The 19,393-nt window shown below is 38.8% G+C and overlaps 1 protein-coding gene across 4 annotated transcripts; it reads right to left on the bottom strand.

Moving 5' to 3' along the window:
* Positions 1-2,489: 2,489 nt before the first annotated feature.
* On the bottom strand, positions 2,490-17,836 carry LOC146484261 (uncharacterized). Of its 4 annotated transcripts, none has more exons than XM_085105049.1 (4): positions 17,634-17,836; positions 6,555-6,719; positions 4,191-5,467; positions 2,490-2,977 (listed from the first exon to the last, which is right to left on the bottom strand). In XM_085105049.1, the coding sequence occupies exons 2-3, from the start codon at positions 6,715-6,717 to the stop codon at positions 5,229-5,231; spliced, it is 402 nt and encodes a 133-aa protein (XP_084961175.1). In that variant the 5' UTR covers positions 6,718-6,719; positions 17,634-17,836; the 3' UTR covers positions 2,490-2,977; positions 4,191-5,228. The 4 variants fall into 4 exon arrangements, with proteins under 4 accessions (XP_084961175.1, XP_084961176.1, XP_084961174.1 ...); XM_085105050.1 differs by lacking the exon at positions 17,634-17,836 and adding an exon at positions 12,087-12,154; XM_085105048.1 differs by lacking the exon at positions 17,634-17,836 and adding an exon at positions 10,196-10,288.
* Positions 17,837-19,393: the final 1,557 nt, after the last annotated feature.

Raw genomic sequence — 19,393 nt, 5'->3', positions numbered from 1 at the left:
ACGGTCTCGCCTCCCTCTCAGCCGCTCTTTTAGCTCGTCATGCAATCTTTTCTCCCCAAGTTCGTTGGGGAGGATAGATTGCACTGCGATTGAATGACGTAGAAGAGCGGCTGCGAGGTCACGTGACAACCATCACGGAGACGTCCCGTGAGAGTCCCGTGTTTGTTACGGGCAGTAATGACGACTTCTTACTACAGGTTATTTTGGGATCCGCGACGGTTTTTGTGTAACGAGAGGGTCACGAGTTTGAGTGTAAACTTAGGATGACAACTCTTGCGCTTTGTTTTCTTCTAGGGTAGGTAGGCGCAATCGCGATTGAATAATGCTTTGCAAATACAAAATCCATCAATCAAAACTGACATGTAATTTTAAGACATCTTCAAGAATCTATTTAATACTATTTTTACTGTGAACAATAAAAGACTCTAGCTCCAAAATGGTTAATATACCGCTCCCTCCCCGGCTGGGACAGAATTGTGCTCATGGCCAGTCCTTTCAGTTTCATCTTAGCTGTTTATACAGAGGCCGGGAAACTTAACAAAAAAAAAAACAAAACAAAAAACAACAATAACAAAAAACTAAAAAAAAATTGCGCAACGGGCACTGGCAAAACCAGGGTACTCCAACTCTCCCATACACAGAAGACGGTCTCGCCTCCCTCTCAGCCGCTCTTTTAGCTCGTCATGCAATCTTTCCTCCCCAAGTTCGTTGGGGAGGATAGATTGTACTGCGATTGCGTGACGTAGAAGACAGACATAGGAGAGACTAAACGACGTTTAAAAGACCGCTTTAATGAAGACTGCCGCACCATGGATAACCCTAACACTATATCTAAACCTACCACAGCCGCAGAACACTTCCTCACCGCTCCTAACCACACCGCTAACGACACGCAATTAATCCCCATAGAAAAAGTCTACTCCAACCGAGACTCAGTCCGTAAGGCCAGGGAAGCCTTTCTAATCTCAAAATGCAGAACACTTCTTCCACATGGCCTGAATATTCGCGAAAAATTTACTAGCTTTGTTTCCTTTTTTATCTTTTATTTTATCTTTTATTGTTATTATTTTATTTGCTTCATCTTTTATACTGATGATTGCCATTATGTAGGGACGGCATGTTTTGTGAGTTACAAAGATCGTAGATCGACATTTCCTCTGCGTTGTGTAAATCACCCAAAAAATACCTTGAAAAATACCCAGTAGGGGAACAAGTGTCCTATTGTATTTTCACCTGCAAGTTGTGCAAATATTGAAATAAATCTAAGAAAGTGTAACCATTATTATCCGTAGAATAACTTTCAAAGAACTGGTATGTCTGTCCTCGTCATATACTGGAATTGCCAAATAAGCTGTTTACTGAAATCTCTTAGGATATGACAAGTGACTAAAAAGTCCCAAATGGGATCGAACTTTGTGATCACCTGGTCTTTCTTGTTACTAACAGATGAACTGCAACTTAACCACTGAATTTTTTTTAACCGAGGTTTGCAAATCTATTTATTATGGAGAGTCTTTGTTGATTCTTTGAACGTTATTCTGCAGCCAATAGTCTGTAGTCTGAAGATGTTGCCTTCTGTTGTGGTGTGTCGTTGCTTCGTGATCTTCGTGGTATTTGACGGACACGATGACTATCGCCATTTTATCCGGCAGATTAATCTCTAAAGGATTCCTGATATTCACCAGGCTATCTTAGGCCCGGTTCAGACGCCGAACTTTTCATGAGCCGAACCTAATACCTCGAATTAAGTACATGAAAAGTTCGGCGCCTGAATCAGTTGAGAACGGCTGTTTCAAGTTGGAACGGCTCAGCCGTTCTTCCCGCCTGGCTCAGCCGGGAATTTTGGCTTTGGAACGGTGACGGCTTTGATTCAGACGTCGAACTTTTCATGAGCCGAACTTTCAAATTAAAAAAAAAAAAACGCTAACATTTTGATTGGTTTTGCTTCAAGTAAATTAAGTTCGGCTAATTAAGTTCGAAGTCTGAATCAAAAGGCGGGATTTTCGTGATTTGGGCCGACCTTAATATAAATTAAGTTCGGCTCATGAAAAGTTCGGCGTCTGAACTGGGCCTTAGGAAGCTTTTAAGCAACGACCACGGCAACGGCAACGACAACGCCACAAAACAATATATAGGTTTATAATGAGCAAAAACAATCTCTCTGCACGTGCGTTTTACATTTTGCTACACTGATTTCTTTGCCGTCCTCTGCAAAACAACAACGTGAAACCGGACCACATTTCAGGTTTTGTGGAAAACGTGAACGCACGACGGTGAATTTTTCATTTTCTTTCTTAACTTGTACGACACTCATACCAATTTGGGTCCTGGATAGTTCGCCATTTTTGTAAAAGTTGAGCGAGTTGAAATAATCGCAAAGTAGCACAAATGAAATGAAGATATATTTTCAGGTGACGTTTTCGTTGCCGTTGCCGTCGTCGTTAATAAACTCCCTATTATTAAGTAAAAAGTAACATTGGAACAATAAGTCAAGTTAAGTCATTTATTTCCTTGGTTATACACGCAAATATCAAATATTATTTCCATGTTGGCCATGATATCAGATTAGGTGTACAACAGTCCCATCACCTTGAATATATAATTTTACCAAATTTGCATGACATGAATGACATGTAAACTTCAACATTATTTCCATGGTGGTCAATCCCATCACCTCTATTACTAACAACCCGAAATTTGACATAAATTCAATCAGAACGTGGTTCGCAGTCGCAGCGAATCCTCTTTGCGTCCCCTCTGATTTTATCTTCACCCAAGTCAGCCATGCTAAGAACATTCCCCTCTCCAGCGGAACATGACTCGGCCAACTTCGATATGTCTGCATCACTTAACACGCGATCCCACATGTTGATTCCTGTCATTTCACCTTTAAAGCTGTCTGTTGTTTGAAAACCCCCACCGATTGAGTCCTGGTCTTGTCCAATAATCACCTTTCCACCTGCATCTATGGTGAATGCTGAAACAAAATGTTTCTCTGTGATTTTCTGGTGATAGTAGGTGATTCCCGTATTGATTTGAACCCTGTTATGAGAGCAAGGTTTCGTAGACGGGTTTTGAAATAAAAATTAGTTTTGTCTGCGTATGAATAAAAACGTATTTCCATAATAAAAACTATGCAGGAAGCTTCACTTTGACAATGAGGTTCAAAGCAACCCGGAAATGGCCTATTACACTAATAAGGAGGAGGAACAGGCGGAAGAATTGATGTAACAGAATTATGATAGTTTCATCCGGTTAACCTAATCAAGGACAAAAGGTCTTGGGACAAATCTTACAAAGTAAACGATACTTGAATGTGCTTGCAAGATGCAGGTAATTTGCTTATATGATTAGTCCCCAGTGTACTCGCAAGATGCGAAGTCCTGAGACTTATAACTTTTTCAATCTTCGCTTTAAACATCAGGTTAATGATCACATTACGAGAGTCGTTAAGGTGTTATGAGACATTAATTAGAGCAAATTTTTTATGTCTTCGAAGCTTAACTTTAGAATAGTAAGTTCAAGCGTAATGTCAAACTTTTGAAGGAGAAAAGAGACTGACAATTTTAATAAACAAATAAATAAATAAATAAACAAATGATTTAGGTAAATCGCTAAAATGCTGGGAAAAAAAATGACGATAATTCTGTGTGACGTTTCTCCTCAGTTGGGGTGCATGGTTATAAGTACCTTAATTCTCTGTCACTGAAATCGCTCATCTTGTCGCGAAGCACCGTGAAAATATTGATGATTGTAATGATGAATATGTTGTTATTAATGATGACAATGATCAAGAAAATTCCGATGATGATAAATATGATGGTAATATCAATGTTGTTGTTGATGATGAGTCTAATGATAACAAAGACATGGAATGATGCAATGATGATAATGGTCGTGGCGATAATTATAAGGATGTTGTTGTTGCTGATGAGCATATTGTTGTTGTTGTTGTTGTTGTTAGTGTTTTGTGATAATAATGATCATAACAAGGAATAGTGCAATCATGATGATGCATGTGATGTTAGCGATAGTGGTAAGGAAAATCATACTAACGTTGTCTTTTTGGATTTGATGATGATGATGATTATGATGATGATAGCAATTACGAGCTGAGTCTAGCCTCTTTATACTCACTTCTATTTAAAGTGATGCTCATTTATTTGCAAGTATATCATAAAGTAACTTACGAGACACCGGCTGGGAAGATCTGCTTGCGCCATCCACATACACTTTGAATGCATCTCCCAGGGTCACGCAAACATGGTGCCACTCATTATCGTTTATAGTCACTTGTACTGTGGCACTGCAGATGGACATAAAAAAGTATAGTAATCTGGTAACTAAAGGAAACATAATCAGCTGGTACTGCTTTCAACACAATTACTAAAGATATCCTGAATGTGATATAATAAAGTTATCTTATCTTAACCATTTTCTTTAAAGAATTGGTGTTGTAACCTGGGTTGACAGTTTGTTGAATGAGCGCTTATTTTTCATGAATATTTGTATGCTTCTCAAACTCTCGTGGTTTGAACTGAAGACTAAGCGATTGTTTCCGTATATACCGTGTGATGGCATTTGTGTTGTACGCAGCTTGGTTTTTTGGACCAAGAGAACAAAATAAGAAAAAGGGAGAAAAAAAAACGGAATAAGAAGAAATACAAAAATAACCCCATGCAGCTTATTGGTTGAAAAGTAGATGGGGGATACCTTTAGCTTGTGGCCACTTTTATTTCAAACATTCATATTGGGTTTTAAAGTAATGTTTCCAATAGGAGGAAAGGTTCATTCACATCCGTATTTTTTGGACTGGGAAATTAAGTTCATATTTTCCAACCCAGTCTATCACGGTCAGGTGTTTCCTTTGTTTTCTCTTTATGAAAACTTTGTAACTTTCCTTAAGTGTATCAGGTAACCATTGCTCATTTGACTGAGTGAGTTCCAAAATTTTGACATCTGTGGTACTTAAAATTTGGATTTGGATTGTAGTGTTATTTGTTGGTTTAATTATTTTCCAGTCCAATTGGACGGTTTTTAAGGTTTTGGTTAAATCTAAAACCCCGCAAACGCCACCCTTAAGAACAAGTTAAGTACTACTTGAGCACGTCAAAAGTTGTACAAAAATCGCATAGGCAAACAGACCTTTAGAGTATGGGACGATCAAGGAAGGCATATTTTTGGGGGTCATATGACAATAACATATATATTGTAATGTACTAAAACGGTTACTCGTGTTTTTTGTTGTCCGCATGCACTCTTATATTTCCGTTGTCGATCATGACCATTAGGAATTCATTCTGGCTTTGACTGGTGGCATAACTGATGAAGCTCCCTCGATCTTCAGCGGTTTTTAGCCACAGGCATGCGGTTACGGCTGTCAGTGTCTTGCTGAACGTGCCATCGTCAATGAAATCACTTGTCCCCTTTTTTGGAAAAAGGAAGCCGTACGGTGGTTTTTCACAAGCTGTAGATAAAGGTTTTATGAAGTTTTGAATCATAGAAGAAAAAAGGCACCATAATAATTATCTATAGAGAGCAGACTAATTACTACGTAGAGTATTCTGAACAATTACTTGATAATGCTGAGCCGTCTCCATTTTCCTTTTCCTCAAAGCTCTCAAGTTTTTATAAATGATTTCAAATAGTTGCTTCTAGAATATACACTGTAGGGAGTTAAAGTACAAAGCACGGGTTGGTTGAGTGGCTGTGAAAAATTCTGACATTGATATAAAGCACATTTTTAAGAGAACGCAAGTTTGCTCATTGCTACGATTAAACCTAGTTTACGAGTATTGTATTTCCAGGATTTTGATTGCCTAAAAACAGCACGCTATTAGGTCATAACCAAGCTAACTTTGCTGCGCCCAAAAATAGTCAATAAAGTGAAGTGAGAATTTGAAGCAATTAATGGTAGGAAAATGTCCCTGCAGTCTGTGGCTTATCAGTCTTAGAAGCTCCCTTCATTCAAAGCTCCCAAATACGATGTTGTTTGTCATTTGCAGTTTAAACTTATTGTGGCGGTAAACGACTATAATAAAAATTAATAATCTTTATTGAGGAGACTTTTTTTTCAAACAATGTTTTTTTTTTTGTGAGTCATTTCAAGAAGCCCATCCATGTGTCATAGGCTGCAGGTTATTTGTCTCGTCTCTCCCTTCAGTTATGTTGTTTTTCAGTTCCAATTGAATTATCTGTTCCAGTTAACATAACAAGTTTTAAATACGTCTTCATTTCGATCCGAAAATATGGCTCCCTGGTGTGAATTATGGATTCCAAACTTGCTTAATTCAACTGTCATTGACACTTGTAGGTTTTTGGAATCTAACTACTATACGATCAATGGAGTTAATTTTCAAACAGCAATATAGTTATGAAGGAGAAAAAACTGGAGAAAAAAGTGCCATTATTTATTCTTTTGCGCTAAGTGGTCCCCTGCATCCGAGAGTCATTGCAAAATTTTTCTGGTCAAAATGTTTTGGGTCAACAGAGTTCCATTGTTAAGGTTCTCCCTGAGTCGATCTCAGTAAAACTAAATAATACTATACTCTTACGTTTGCATTTCTCGATAGCTTCCAGTCTTGCTTCCAGGTCGTCTACCCTGGCTCTCAGTTTTTTCAATCGACCTCCCCTTCCACCTGCAACAGGCTTGGTCTGTTCCATCAGGGTAAACAGTGCCATTAAACCAAGAAGAAACGCGAATTTAAGACCGGCCATGTCTGAGGAATAAAAAAGATCAGGAAGACGGAGATAAGATGGAAAATGATGTGAACCAGCTTGCAATAAAAACTATTTGCCTATAAACCATACTTGTGTCCACGCTCAGATGACAACAAACGCGTTGATAGGAGACCTCGCAATGTCGATCTTTTCAACTAGTTTAAAAGAGATAGTACGGAGAAGCAGTTTTTGTGTAAAGGAGCAGCTCGGCGGAAAATTAGGTTTCCAACGAAAAGAACTACTAAAATTTAAAGTGCCTTTGAAATGATTTTGATTGGATCTTCATGGACATTTTTACGGTAGTTTGTCTCAACCTAAAGGGTTTTAAAACAACGCGAATTCTCTTTTTTCAGTAGTTGCTCTCAAAAGTGGATCGATTTACAGCGCACCCAAACAATTAAGTTTAGCAAGTGTTACGTAAGAAAGTTGACCTGGTGTTGCAGGGTTCATGGGCAACAAGAGCACTAAAAGAGATACCAGTGCCATTGTCGGTATTCTGGAACCATACGAGACTGCAAAAAAACCTTTACACATAATGTATGACCTTTGCATTTGTCTCGTCACAGAATATCAGTGCAAATTTGTATATAAACATCAAGGATTTTGCTGCAACATATCTTCAAGTTGAAGCGAACTTTGTCCGCAAATCAAACCTAATAATTTTGTCATCCTTAAAGTCTCCGAAAAAAGATGCGGCTTTGAGCAAAGCAACACCCTCTTACACAGAACGGTTTCATAAAAATAATCAAAGCGGTATTGTAAACCGAAAAAGCCTCTGTTCTCTAGCGCTGTATCATTAGATTGTAGCTTTAGACTTCGTATTTATCGGAGGATTGTATATTTACCAAAGTAACTTCTTTCATTTAAACGAAATCGAAACCATTAAAAGAAGATTGTAACAATTCTCCCAATTAGTTCTATTAAAATCTCTCCAAATATGAAAATACTTTTGAGCCTGGTTTCCCATTGGGTATAATTTAGAAATCTATCCGGCTTAATGTTCTGTCCCGACAGCAGAAATGACCCAGATTGGGCAATTCCGGGGCAATTCAAATTGGTGAAATGTTTCATATCATCAGTCCTTTTTTTAAAAAAGCCAGAGGAGCGCTTTCGAGATCAATCATTACTCCAGATAAGAAATACAAACTAGCTCAATCACTGCGGCCATCATCCACTGGCTAACAGACAGCAGCGGACTTCCGATGAACGTATTAAATTCTAACCGATATACATGTACTAAAGAAATACGCTTTATATCAGGGGATCCATTGACAAGGAATCGATTAAATACCCAGAATTTGAACTACTCCATGACATTTCTCACTCGTAATAAATTAACAGGAGAAACGTGGAGTTTTTGCGTGGGTAGATGATCACCAACGAAGAAACAACGCGGTTCCCCGGCTGACGTCATCAATTTGCTAGGACCCAGACCTCTCACAGCGCGGTAGTGAACGAGAACATCGCGAGTTTAAACGTCCATAGCAAGGTGAGGATTTTATAAATTTTCTTAACTTTTTTTTTAATCATCTCCAAGTCGGTCCCTTTTTGTCATTATGCAAAAATAGATTTACGATTAGGGGCACTTTAAACTGGAAGCTAGTGATACCATCAGGTCCGACATGACAGTTTTTTTGAGTCCGTCCTTCAAACCAAATAAACATTAATTGAGCCTGCAGCAGAATCATCTGTTACGACAACAAAAATAACCCACATTGAAAATTCGAAATAGCGAAAGGATCCATGTTATTAGCGCTTTTAAAAAGCTATAGGACCGCTTTCTTTATCAAAAATTACTCCCCAGGTGGTTTAAACTGGAAGCTGGTAATACCAATAGGCCCGACATGACAGATTTCATTAGTCCTTTAAACCAAATTATCAGTCAGTCTGTAGCTGCATTACTTCTTATGTATTCAGTCCCAATACAAAGTTAAATTTGAAAAGGATTTTGTTTGGTCGAAGCTTAAGGAGATTCGCAACGATTTTAAAAAAATTGCCTTGGCATGTCTCCACTAATATCTGTCTTCTGCGGTTCATCTGAGGTTCGTTTCTGACGTTCAGATGTCAGAAAGTAAGTTGCTTAGTAAAAAGTCCTCCTTATTAATCAACTCAAAACAAGTCACTAGGTTTTTAAAATTAAGAAAATTTATCATCCATTTGTGGTTCCTACAGAGACTGAAGTGTCGTCACCAACATTTTTCGCTTCGATTTTGACATTTTGTTCTCTTCGCCAGACTTCTTAGGACAAACAATAAATGGCCATACATGTTTCTCAGTGGTGAGAAAATGATGAGCACAAAGTAGGTGAAGCGGTTGATAAACCCGACAGTCTTGAAATTTTGCTACATACGGACTGTGATACATACAATTTATCTATAGCCATCATTTTCTCAATTTTGTGTCTTCCTTGTAACTTTCTAAAACAATAAGTGAGGTTCCGAGACACCTCCGAAACGGCTTCATAGAGGAATCAACGCAAAGCTGGACAGCTGAAAAAACAAGTACGCGGAACCCATGAAATTCGTCTAAAAAATCTGACTGGAGCCAACTGCTATATTCTACTCTTGCGATGATCTAGATTACGGATTACTGCTCTGATTACTGAGGATAAATTGAAAGAACCTTTTAAGCTGTCGCACTCACCTTGAGTCAGTACAGGCAACTCTTCTGAGCAGATAGTCTGCTACTTTGAACTGATAGCTTTGTTGCTGATCCGCGGTATAAAGTCATTGTGAAATTAACGTTAGGTGGAGACAAATAAATCAATCAACCAATCAATCCAGTTTCAAGAATTGCCATGGTTAGACGTACAGTTGAAAACAATTTAATTAAGTGGTGGTCGCCGTTGGCATATTTGGTGTATTTTTAATGTTTCAAAAAATGGTGATATTTACTTCGAAAAATAGTTGGGTAAGTTGATTTTTCCCAACGTAAACAGTCACTTTTTGCCGAGGAAAATTAATTTCTCAGTTAATATCTTGTAACGAGAGGCTTTTGGCTAACTTGTTGAGCAGAGTTTGGCCGTATCTCGGCGGCTTTTCTGGTACTCGAGGGCAAGCAAATATTACTTGAGAATTGCTTGAGATCGGTGCGTGAACTGAAAACTAGCAACGGGATGTGCTAGTGCGGGAAACGGCTAAAAACGGGGAAGAAACTCGGCAGAGCAAACTAGCTTGGCAGCCGGCACTCGTTACAAACTGCCAGAGGTACAAGGTCTAGTTCCTTCGTTCCATGGCGAAAACAGACAGCAAAAGGAGAAAGATCTTTTTGGTCACAGAAGAAAAATGGTTTTCAATGAAAAGTAGCACTAAAATTTAAAGTGCCTTTGAAATGATTTTTATTGGATCTTCATGTAGATTTTTATGACTGACTGGAACCAACTGCTATATTCTACTCTTGCGATGATGTCGATTACGGATTATTGCTCTGATTACTGGGGATAAATTGAAAGAACCTTTCAAGCTGTAGCACTCACCTTGAGTCAGTACAAGCAACTCTTCTGAACAGATAGTCTGCTACTTTGAACTGATAGCTTTGTTGCTGATCCGCGGTATAAAGTCATTGTGAAATTAACGTTAGGTGGAGACAAATAAATCAATCAACCAATCAATCCAGTTTCAAGAATTGCCATGGTTAGACGTACAGTTGAAAACAATTTAATTAAAGGGGAAGTATCATAGGGTTTTTGATATCTTTTGTTAAAAATGATGAAATAAGACCTTCAATCACCTGCCAAATAATTCTAGAATAACGAGAGGAAAGAAATCAACTTAATTCTTGAAAGAAACAACTTGTGATCTGTTCTAGCGCATTTTGGAAACAAAAATGCGAGAACTTGAAAAACATTAGCCTAATATTTTTCAAGTTTCAATCCAAACCGGCCAACCCTGTCCCTGGCCAGAGGCACTAATCAACAGTTTTATTGCACTGGGGTGATGATAATTTTTAACAAACTTGACAATTCTTTCGTTGTTTCTGCTGACAGTCAAACATTTTTGGGTTTTGAAACGACAGCAAATTTTCATGATACTTCCCCTTTAATGGGCCGGTCGCCTATGGCACATTTGGAATTGGGCTGGTCATGTAGCGAGAAGAACAGATAACCGTTGGACAACCCGCATTACGTTCTGGACGCCCCTGGGACACACAAGGAACTGAGGAAGATCAAGGACGAGATGGAGGGGCGACTTAGATAGTTTCTTAAGGCACTGTCACAGTGTCGCTCAAAACGTGGTCCAGTGGAGGTCAATGGGGAAGGCATACGTCTAACGACGGACATTTAGCGGCTGAAACTGACTGACTAACAGACTACAGGATGCGGAAGATAACGCGTCCTGATACATTTCATTTCAATTAAAGCGATAAGAAACAAAGAAAGCAATTTTAAAAAATACAGCGCGCACCTTCCTTTAAAGTACGGTGCTATAAAACAGTAACGGGGAAGACGAAGAGGAGCCAAATAATAGCGAGTAGTGTCTCATTCGCAATGGAACTTTTGCACACGCCTACAAACTCTCGCTAATGAAAAACTTTTCTTCGCCAAGTCTCGGCTCAACTCCCTCAGCACAAAACACAACAATGCGCTTTTGTTTAGGGTGCGATGGACCATTTCTTGATACGCGACGACACAGACGAGTCGGCTTGAATGCTTCCATCCCTCCAGTAACGCTCATATTCAAAAACGTATATTAATCTAAGTAGCCCCATAAAGTTTCCTCGATACACTAATTTTCCTTTGTTGTATTGTAAACCATTAAAGTTAGTTATATGTGTGAACGCACGCGATATCTTTAGCGAATGCCCAGCCGTGGCTTACTGGGGCATGTTCAGTGTCCTATGATTTTTGATGCAATTGATTTAACCAGGCGATTAAGACTGAGGCAGGTCGATGGCAAAAAATAGTTGCTGCGTTCAAATCCTGGTTTTTAAAATCAAGAACTAACTTGTTTATCGATTGTAGTATGTCGGGAGATTAGAATATCGTTTTTTCTTTTGAAAAAACTTACGAACTTAAAACAGAATTAAAGAAATGGTTTTGCTCCCCAATAGCGAGAATAAGCTTGGTGAAGCGATTGGCAAATTTCAACTGATTTCGCGAGACGGTGGTACTACATGAGACCTCAAACTTTTTTTCTTTCAGTGGGCACTACTTTAAGGAATTTGAGTTGGAATTCCTCATATGGGGGTCAAGTCTCCGAGATGACTTTGTGATAGGCTCGACCCGCCAAGATGCGAAAATAAACAGTTCTAATCAAAAAGCGAATCTCGGCGGGACTCCTTTTATCAATAAGACTGTGCAATCACCAGCGCTCTAATTTTTTTCTGAGACTATATGGAGAGAACTGTCCTTCCTATTCTCCACTCACCTCCACTCAGCAAAGTCAGCTGTTAGGAACAAACTAAGAATCCGCAAGGCCGAAGTGATAACTTTGCTTCTGACCAGCTGAGTAAAATCACTGTGAAATTAATAATATTGTAATGGAAAAAAAACTTGAGTATACTGAGTATACTTAAGTTTTGCAAATAACACGTTACGTTGTGGTTGCTTCTAGCGAATCGTCCTTTTTCCAATTATCCGCACGCTTTTAAAATATACATTGAAATGAAAGACGGGTTTGGATTCTGGAAGTTCTTTGAAGCAGTAAACGCACGTCTTGAAATTATCCAAACAAATAAAAGACATGGTTCACAAAAATAGAAAAATTGAAAGTGGACACAAACAAAATTCTTTAATACCTGTACCATCTCTCACAGATACCCGTATTTTCTAGAAAACAACACTACACTCAGCTGTTTTTCCAGCAATATCGTTTTGAAGAGGACAACATTCATTTTTTTTTAAATAGTGGAGAACATGAAATGAGGCTGGAAGGCGTTCTTGTCCTTGTTTGATAAAATTGTTGACAGTGTCCGTATATCTATTTATGGATGCACGCAGAGCACAAGCGTAGGAGTTTCTGAGCAACTCTAGCTTCTTGAATGTTCTCAAAACTTCCCGCGTGCAGCCTTAACCCAACATATACACAGCTTAAAGCATGAACCCCCCCCCCCCCCCCCCTTTTTTCTATAACTTAGTGATATCAAAAGTAGTGCGCGGAAAGCAGGTTTTAATTGTGATTGATTGCAAAATTCTGTCAATGCGATGCATTGCTGCTACACAAATTTCTGCTTGGCAAACGTTTTTAAAAACTAAGCGATGGAAACCCGAGTTTGTCTGGTTTGTACACTTCATCTTATGGACGCACGGCCGTGCGTATGCTGAGAAATATACCATGATGACGCCAGTAGGAATTAGGGAATAACGCACGCTGGTGTTGTAAAGGTATCTAAGAGACACAGTACAGCTATGAAAACATTTTCATCGTTTGTAAACTTGACAGGTTCAAAGTAATTGCGCTCTAATGGGAAATTTCTGAATCCTCCCCCGCTTGTCTCTCATTTTCTAAGCGTGAGGATAATTGGACAAAGGGCGATTGCAGCAACCACACCGTCTTATTTGCAAAACTTGAGTATACGAGAACTTTGTCTCCTGCTCGTGATCAGTAGCAAAGTTATCACTTCGGACTTTCGGTTATTTGGTTATTATTATTCTTATTATTGTGTGCGTAAGTTTGAATCCAAACCTGAGGAAACTTTGGCCAAGGTATTCAGTCATTTTAGTTTCTCGTGGTACGAGCGGGCACTGGCTCTTGTTGATTTTAAACACCTTGTAGGCTTTAAACAAAACAACTATTTCATGCCGTTACTTTTACCTGGTAAAATCAGTTTATTCGAAAGCTTAAATCGCTAATAAGGCATCGTCACCAAAGGACATTTGATAAATTTATTGCGTGCGTTCACACGTATGCGTTTTCAAAAGTTTGCGTTGATAAATACCAGCGACAAAGACAGCAATAGAAGATTAGGCAGACTGGTCTGGCCATGGCACAGCACACACTGTCTTTTAATTAGGCCGAGATTTTTTCATACTCAAGAAGAAGCTAGGCATGAAAGGTGGAAGAAATGTGGCCGCGTGCTGAATTTTTTTAGGACGAAGGACGATATTGAAGCTTAGATCCGTCATCATCATCCTTCGAGTTTATTGATAAACTACCCGTCCCCTGATCGGAATTCTCTAAGACTAGGAATTAAAGCGTTTCCCTTTTTAACTAACTGATAAAAGGACTGAGTCTATTGAGTTACAATATAACTTGGAATGTGCGTTTAGCGTGTTCTTCAGTTGACAAGTAAGAGGCTGTCCGCGTTTAAACGAATAAGACAACTTTCGACTTTTCACCGATTTCGCTGATTTTTTGCTATGAACATCAATCATTATATCCCATAAAGAAATATCACATTTACTGACTCAATGCGATTTTTTTCGTTGTTGGCGAGACGGTTTACAAGGTGACCTCGAAACTACCCATGCAATTTTACCTTCGGGGACTCTATAATTTATCTATACATCGCCGGTGCTGTCAAAACGTAATTCCCCGGCTTGCTCAAACAGCTTTAATATTTTACACATAGAAGTACCATTTGTCAATAATAATTTAAATGTTTAACTTTTGTTTTCTGTGAAATTTTGACTGAGTTACAATTTTTTTCAAAATACCTCCTTCTAAACTTCACAATTCATTAAACGTGACATACATGTAGTTAAAGCCTATTTTCACAAAAGTGGGACCTGACTTAGGGTCCGATAGACACATTTCTGATCCGCGCTAACACCAATCCACTTATGTATGGAATAAAATTTGTGGGCACTTCGCGCTGCGTGCCGTATTAAAAGAGCTCCGCGATATCCCTAATATTCATGGATTTCAATCGAAACTTAACATAAAGCCCTCAGACCGATAGACACATTTCTGATCCGGACTCTTTAAGAAAAACAATAATAATCGCTACGTAAATATTTCTGGCCATTCAGCCATATTTTAGAGAAGATCTATCTTGTTATTGGTATTTTAAATGAAACCTCGGGCTATTTTTCTTTCTCATGATGTGCTATAGCAGTGTTTGTTTTGCATGCTGACAGTTGATCATTTTGAGGTAAATATTCAACAGTCACTTTAAAGCATTACCTTTCTTGTTTGTATGAGTAAGATCAGTAGTAAAAAAGTCTCTCCAAAACAAAAAAAATTAGTTGGGGAAAAAGTTCCTTTCTCTCTCTTATGATATATGTGAACTGGTTTCTTTACGTTTTGTGACGCAGTGTTTAGCTATCAACGTGTCAAGACTGCGTTGTTCATTTCAGTCTTATTCAATTAAAGCACAGAGGTGTTTCTATTTGAATATAATTGTCAAAGCACTCCTAATGAAACCTCGAGCTATTTTTCTTTCCCACGATGTGCTATAGCAGTGTTTGTTTTGCGTGCTGACAGTTGATCATTTTAAGGTAAATATTCAACACTCACTTTAAAGCGTTACCTTTCTTGTTTGTATGAGTAAGATCAGTAGTAGAAAATTCTCTCCAGTACAAAGAATTAGTTGGGTAAAAAGTTTCTTTCTCCCTTTTATAGTATATGTGAACTGGACGGTTTCTTTACGTTTTGTGACGCAGTGTTTAGTTATCAACGTGTCAAGACTCCGTTATTCATTTCAGTCTTATTCAATTAAAACACAGAGGTGTTTCTATTTGAATATAATTGTCAAAGCCCTCCTTGCACATTCTTAAAGGTTGGCGTTACTTAAAAATTTCTGCTATTCCATCCAGTTAATTCCTGCATGAAAAAATACAGACTCATTGTAGATTCAGCAGAGAGAGGGAGAGCTTTGTTTTGCTTCTGAAAGCAACCTATTTGGCGAGCTGTCACTTATCAGAATGCTGTGATATTAGCGAAGCAGAGTTGATCTTGGGAAAAGAGCGGGTATTCTTGGCTCGTCAGCGACCCGGTTTGCAAGCTTGCCTATCTGCCCGAGTTTTATTGCCGGGATTTATTAAGAGCATTTTGACGATTGATTTTGTTCTTGCGATAATAAGTGCATATAGCTAAACGCACATCCCAAGTTATATTCAGTTGTAACTTAACAGAGTCAGTCCTTTTATCAGTTAGTTATGAAGGGAAACACTTTAATTCCTAGTCTTAAAGTATTACGATCAGGGGACGGGTAAAATTTATCAATAAACTCGTATAGATGATGATGACGGATCTAAGCTTCAATATCGTCCTTTGTCCTAAAACAATTCAGCACGCGGCCACATTTCTTCCACCTTTCATGCCTTCTTCTTGAGTATAAAAAAATCCCGGCCTTATTATAAATAATTCAATATTTAATCTACGCTCAATTTAAAGAATTAGCTGGGGAAAAAGTTCCTTTCTCCCTCTTTATATAGTATGTGAACTGGTTTCTTTACGTTTTGTGACCGCAGCGCAGTTTTTATTTATCAACGTATCAAGACTCCGTTGCTCATTTCAGTCTCACTGAATTAAAACCCAGAGGTGTTTCAATTTGAATATTTTGTCAAAACCCTCCTAGCACATTCCGAAAAGTCGACATTACTTAAAAATGCCTGCTATTCTATCCAGTTGTTCCTAGCATGAAAAATTACAGACTGGTTGTGGATCCAGCAGAGACAAGGAGAGCTTTGTTTTGCTTTCTGAAAGCAACTCAAATATATCGGCGCATTTGACGAGCTGTCATTAATCAAAATGCGGCGATATTAGCGAAGCAGAGATGATCTTGGGAAAAGAGCAGGTATTCGTGGCTCGTGAGCGACCCGGTTTGCGAGCTTGCCTATCTGCCTGAGACATGGACATGGACAAAGTGTACTGGCACGACTCAATGTCGTAGTGAGGAATATAATCTAAGGCCTCTGAATCAATTGAACACCCAGAATTTGAACTACTCTATGACATTTCTCACTCGTAATAAATTAACAGGAGAAACGTGGAGTTTTTGCGTGGGTAGATGATCACCAACAAAGAAACAACGCGGTTCCCCGGCTGACGTCATCAATTTGCGAGGACCCAGACCTCTCACAGCGCGGCAGTGAACGAGAACATCGCGAGTTTAAACGTCCATAGCAACGTGAGGATTTTATGAATTTTCTTAATTTTTGTTTTAATCATCTCCTAGTCGCTCACATTTTGTCATAATGCAAAAATAAATTTAGGGGCTAGGGGCACTTTAAACTGGAAGCTGGTGATACCATCAGGTCCAACATGACAGTTTTTTTTAGTCCGTCCTTCAAACCAAATAAACATTGAGCCTGCAGCAGAATGATCTGTTCCGACAACAAAAATTACCCAGCTGGGAAATTCGAAATAGTGAAAGGATCCATGTCATTAGCACTTTTAAAAAGCTATAGGACCGCTTTCTTTATCAAAATTACTTCCCAGGTAGTTTAAACTGGAAGTTGGTAATACCAATAGGCCCGACATGACAGATTTCATTAGTCCTTTAATCATGTCCGTAACATTAGCATATCTATTATAATTCTGTGAGCAAAACCGTGCTGCTTTACGTTGAACCCTTTCCAGAGCACTGATATCTTTCTTTAAAAACGGGTCCCAAGCCGCACTTGCATATTCCAGCTTCGGTCGAACTAGGGATGTTAATGAACTTAATTATAATGCAAAACTTAATGCGAAACTTTATGGGAACTTAATGTAAAAACACAGCCGCAAATAGGAAGCATGCGGCCCGTTTCCGAACGAAATTATTCTTGGATATTCCTAATAAAAATCTTCACAACTGCTGATAGCTAGCCCTTCAACGATTGTGCTTCAACTAAGTGATATTTCTTGACCCGTGTAAGGTGACCTACAATAGCCAACGCGCAATAATGAAGACTTTAAAGTGAAAACGTCCGCCAAGGCTCAATGCAAAAGTAAAAAACACCACAGATTTTTCTTGACTGGAATAAAAGAGGTTAGAATGAGAATAGGGAAATAACAAGCCGCTCATTATGCCTAAATATTCCGACTTACCTTCCGAAAGCCACGGAATACAAATGTTAGCGGACCTTCACAGAAAGCAAACGCTTGATCGTTGGTTAGATGCCGTCTTTTCAGCTCGTTTCTTCTTCGTTCCGGACAAGAATATCCCAGGGAGGGGAAATACTCCTCGTTCTCGGTAGGGGTGTACCCTCCGGTTCTCCAAATCCTAACCCCATTTCAGACCAAAACTTGCCATTTCATTGTCCACACCCGTTTTCAGACCTGGGTCCGGTTGTTCGAAAGCCGATAAACGTTAATCCACGATTAAAAGTTAACCGAGTTTTTTATTATCTCGCTCGATTAAAAAGGTTTAAAAGGCTAACTTTAACCTAAAGGTTAAGAAAAGTCTAAGGCAAAACCGAGGGACAAAAATATTTTGGGAGAATCTTTATTGATTTTAATTAAACTTACATCGAAATTCGCGTTAATCCGGGATTAGCTTAATCGGGCTTTGACTCATGAACTGGGCCATGGCGGCCGTTTCTCCTTAGCAGGTAAGTCTCGGTAACTTACAGGGCCCGATAAGTGTATTTTTAAATGCTTTTTTTCGTCGATTATACAGTGATAACAGACGTGGTACCTTGCCAATGTCTTCATAGAATTTTAAGATTTTAAAATTTAGTATTTAAAGCTAACAAAAATTGACTTTCTGTTAAGAAACATTTATCACCAAGGGTACTTATCGAGCGCTGTAAGTTACCGCGGGACTTTCGAGAAACGGGCCCCTGGCCTCTAGGATCCATACCCGTTTAAGATCAGGCCCCAGATGTTCAAAGAGTGGATAAGTTGCTATCCAGCGGATAAAATGTACTCCAACAATAGCTTGCTTTGGCAAGTTTTTTTACACAATCTCATGCTTAAATTAGAAAAACGCTTCTGTTCAATATACACAAATTATAAGGTTATAGGGAAATTCTTGCACACATTTTATCTGCCGCATAACGACCTATCCCGGCCGTAGATAAAATTATTCGCTCAACAACCTGGGCCAGGCTTGAAGCGTAATTAAGCTTCGCATCAGTGCCGAAGTCAAGAATTGGGAAATTTAAGCTCTTTAGCTTTCTCTACTATTCATTTGGAGTTGAAAAGACAAATACGTTTATACGCTCTCGTGGTTCCCTTGAAAACCATACCCGATTTAAGACCATAATGATCAAAATCTATACCCGTTTTTAGATCAAAACGGCTCAAAAACCACACCCTTTAGGGCAGCACATACCTTTAGCTAAAATAGGGGAGTACCGGCCCCCCTCCCCTCGGGAAGAACAGGCACTTATGGCTCCTAATAAAGAGGTATTTTGTTTTAGCAGTTTATGGCTATCATTATTCAGTGATTTATATTGTTCAAACTGATCAACATGAAGTTTTCAAATGCGCATTACAACAATTAAATTAAAATATACAATTAAATTTTATTGGTCATAACTATTGACCCACCTATACTGTGCTACATGTCGCCTGTTTACAGGTAAACAAAACAACTACAGTCGTATAAAGTTTGAAAATACGTCGATGAGAAGCAATCATGTTCACAAGTAGATGAAAATAGTGGTAGATTTTTAGTGAGTGCACTGGACATGACCCTCAGCCCGGAGTTATCTAGATTTGTGGCGCTCTGAAGGATTTTGTCGAGCGCTGTATTGGCAACACAAAGATATTAAACTTTTGTAAGATGCTTTATGTAACCGGGCCCTTGCGCGGAAGTGCGGCTCGACATGTTGACAAAAAATAACTAAAAATGAAAAAGGCTG

This window comes from Pavona decussata, unplaced genomic scaffold (genome assembly GCF_977016875.1).
Source record: "Pavona decussata unplaced genomic scaffold, jaPavDecu1.1 SCAFFOLD_36, whole genome shotgun sequence".
In the NCBI taxonomy this organism is placed as follows: Eukaryota; Metazoa; Cnidaria; class Anthozoa; order Scleractinia; family Agariciidae; genus Pavona; species Pavona decussata.
The sequence above is the reverse complement of the archived record's forward strand: the minus strand, read 5'-3'. Positions and strand labels throughout refer to the sequence as shown.

Excerpts from the sequence above, each read along its gene's own strand:
- LOC146484261 (XM_085105049.1), bottom strand. The coding sequence starts at position 6,717 with ATGGCCGGTCTTAAATTCGCGTTTCTTCTTGGTTTAATGGCACTGTTT. Across the intron at positions 5,468-6,554 it reads AGCTATCGAGAAATGCAAAC|CTTGTGAAAAACCACCGTAC; the intron begins GTAAGAGTATAG and ends CTTTATCTACAG.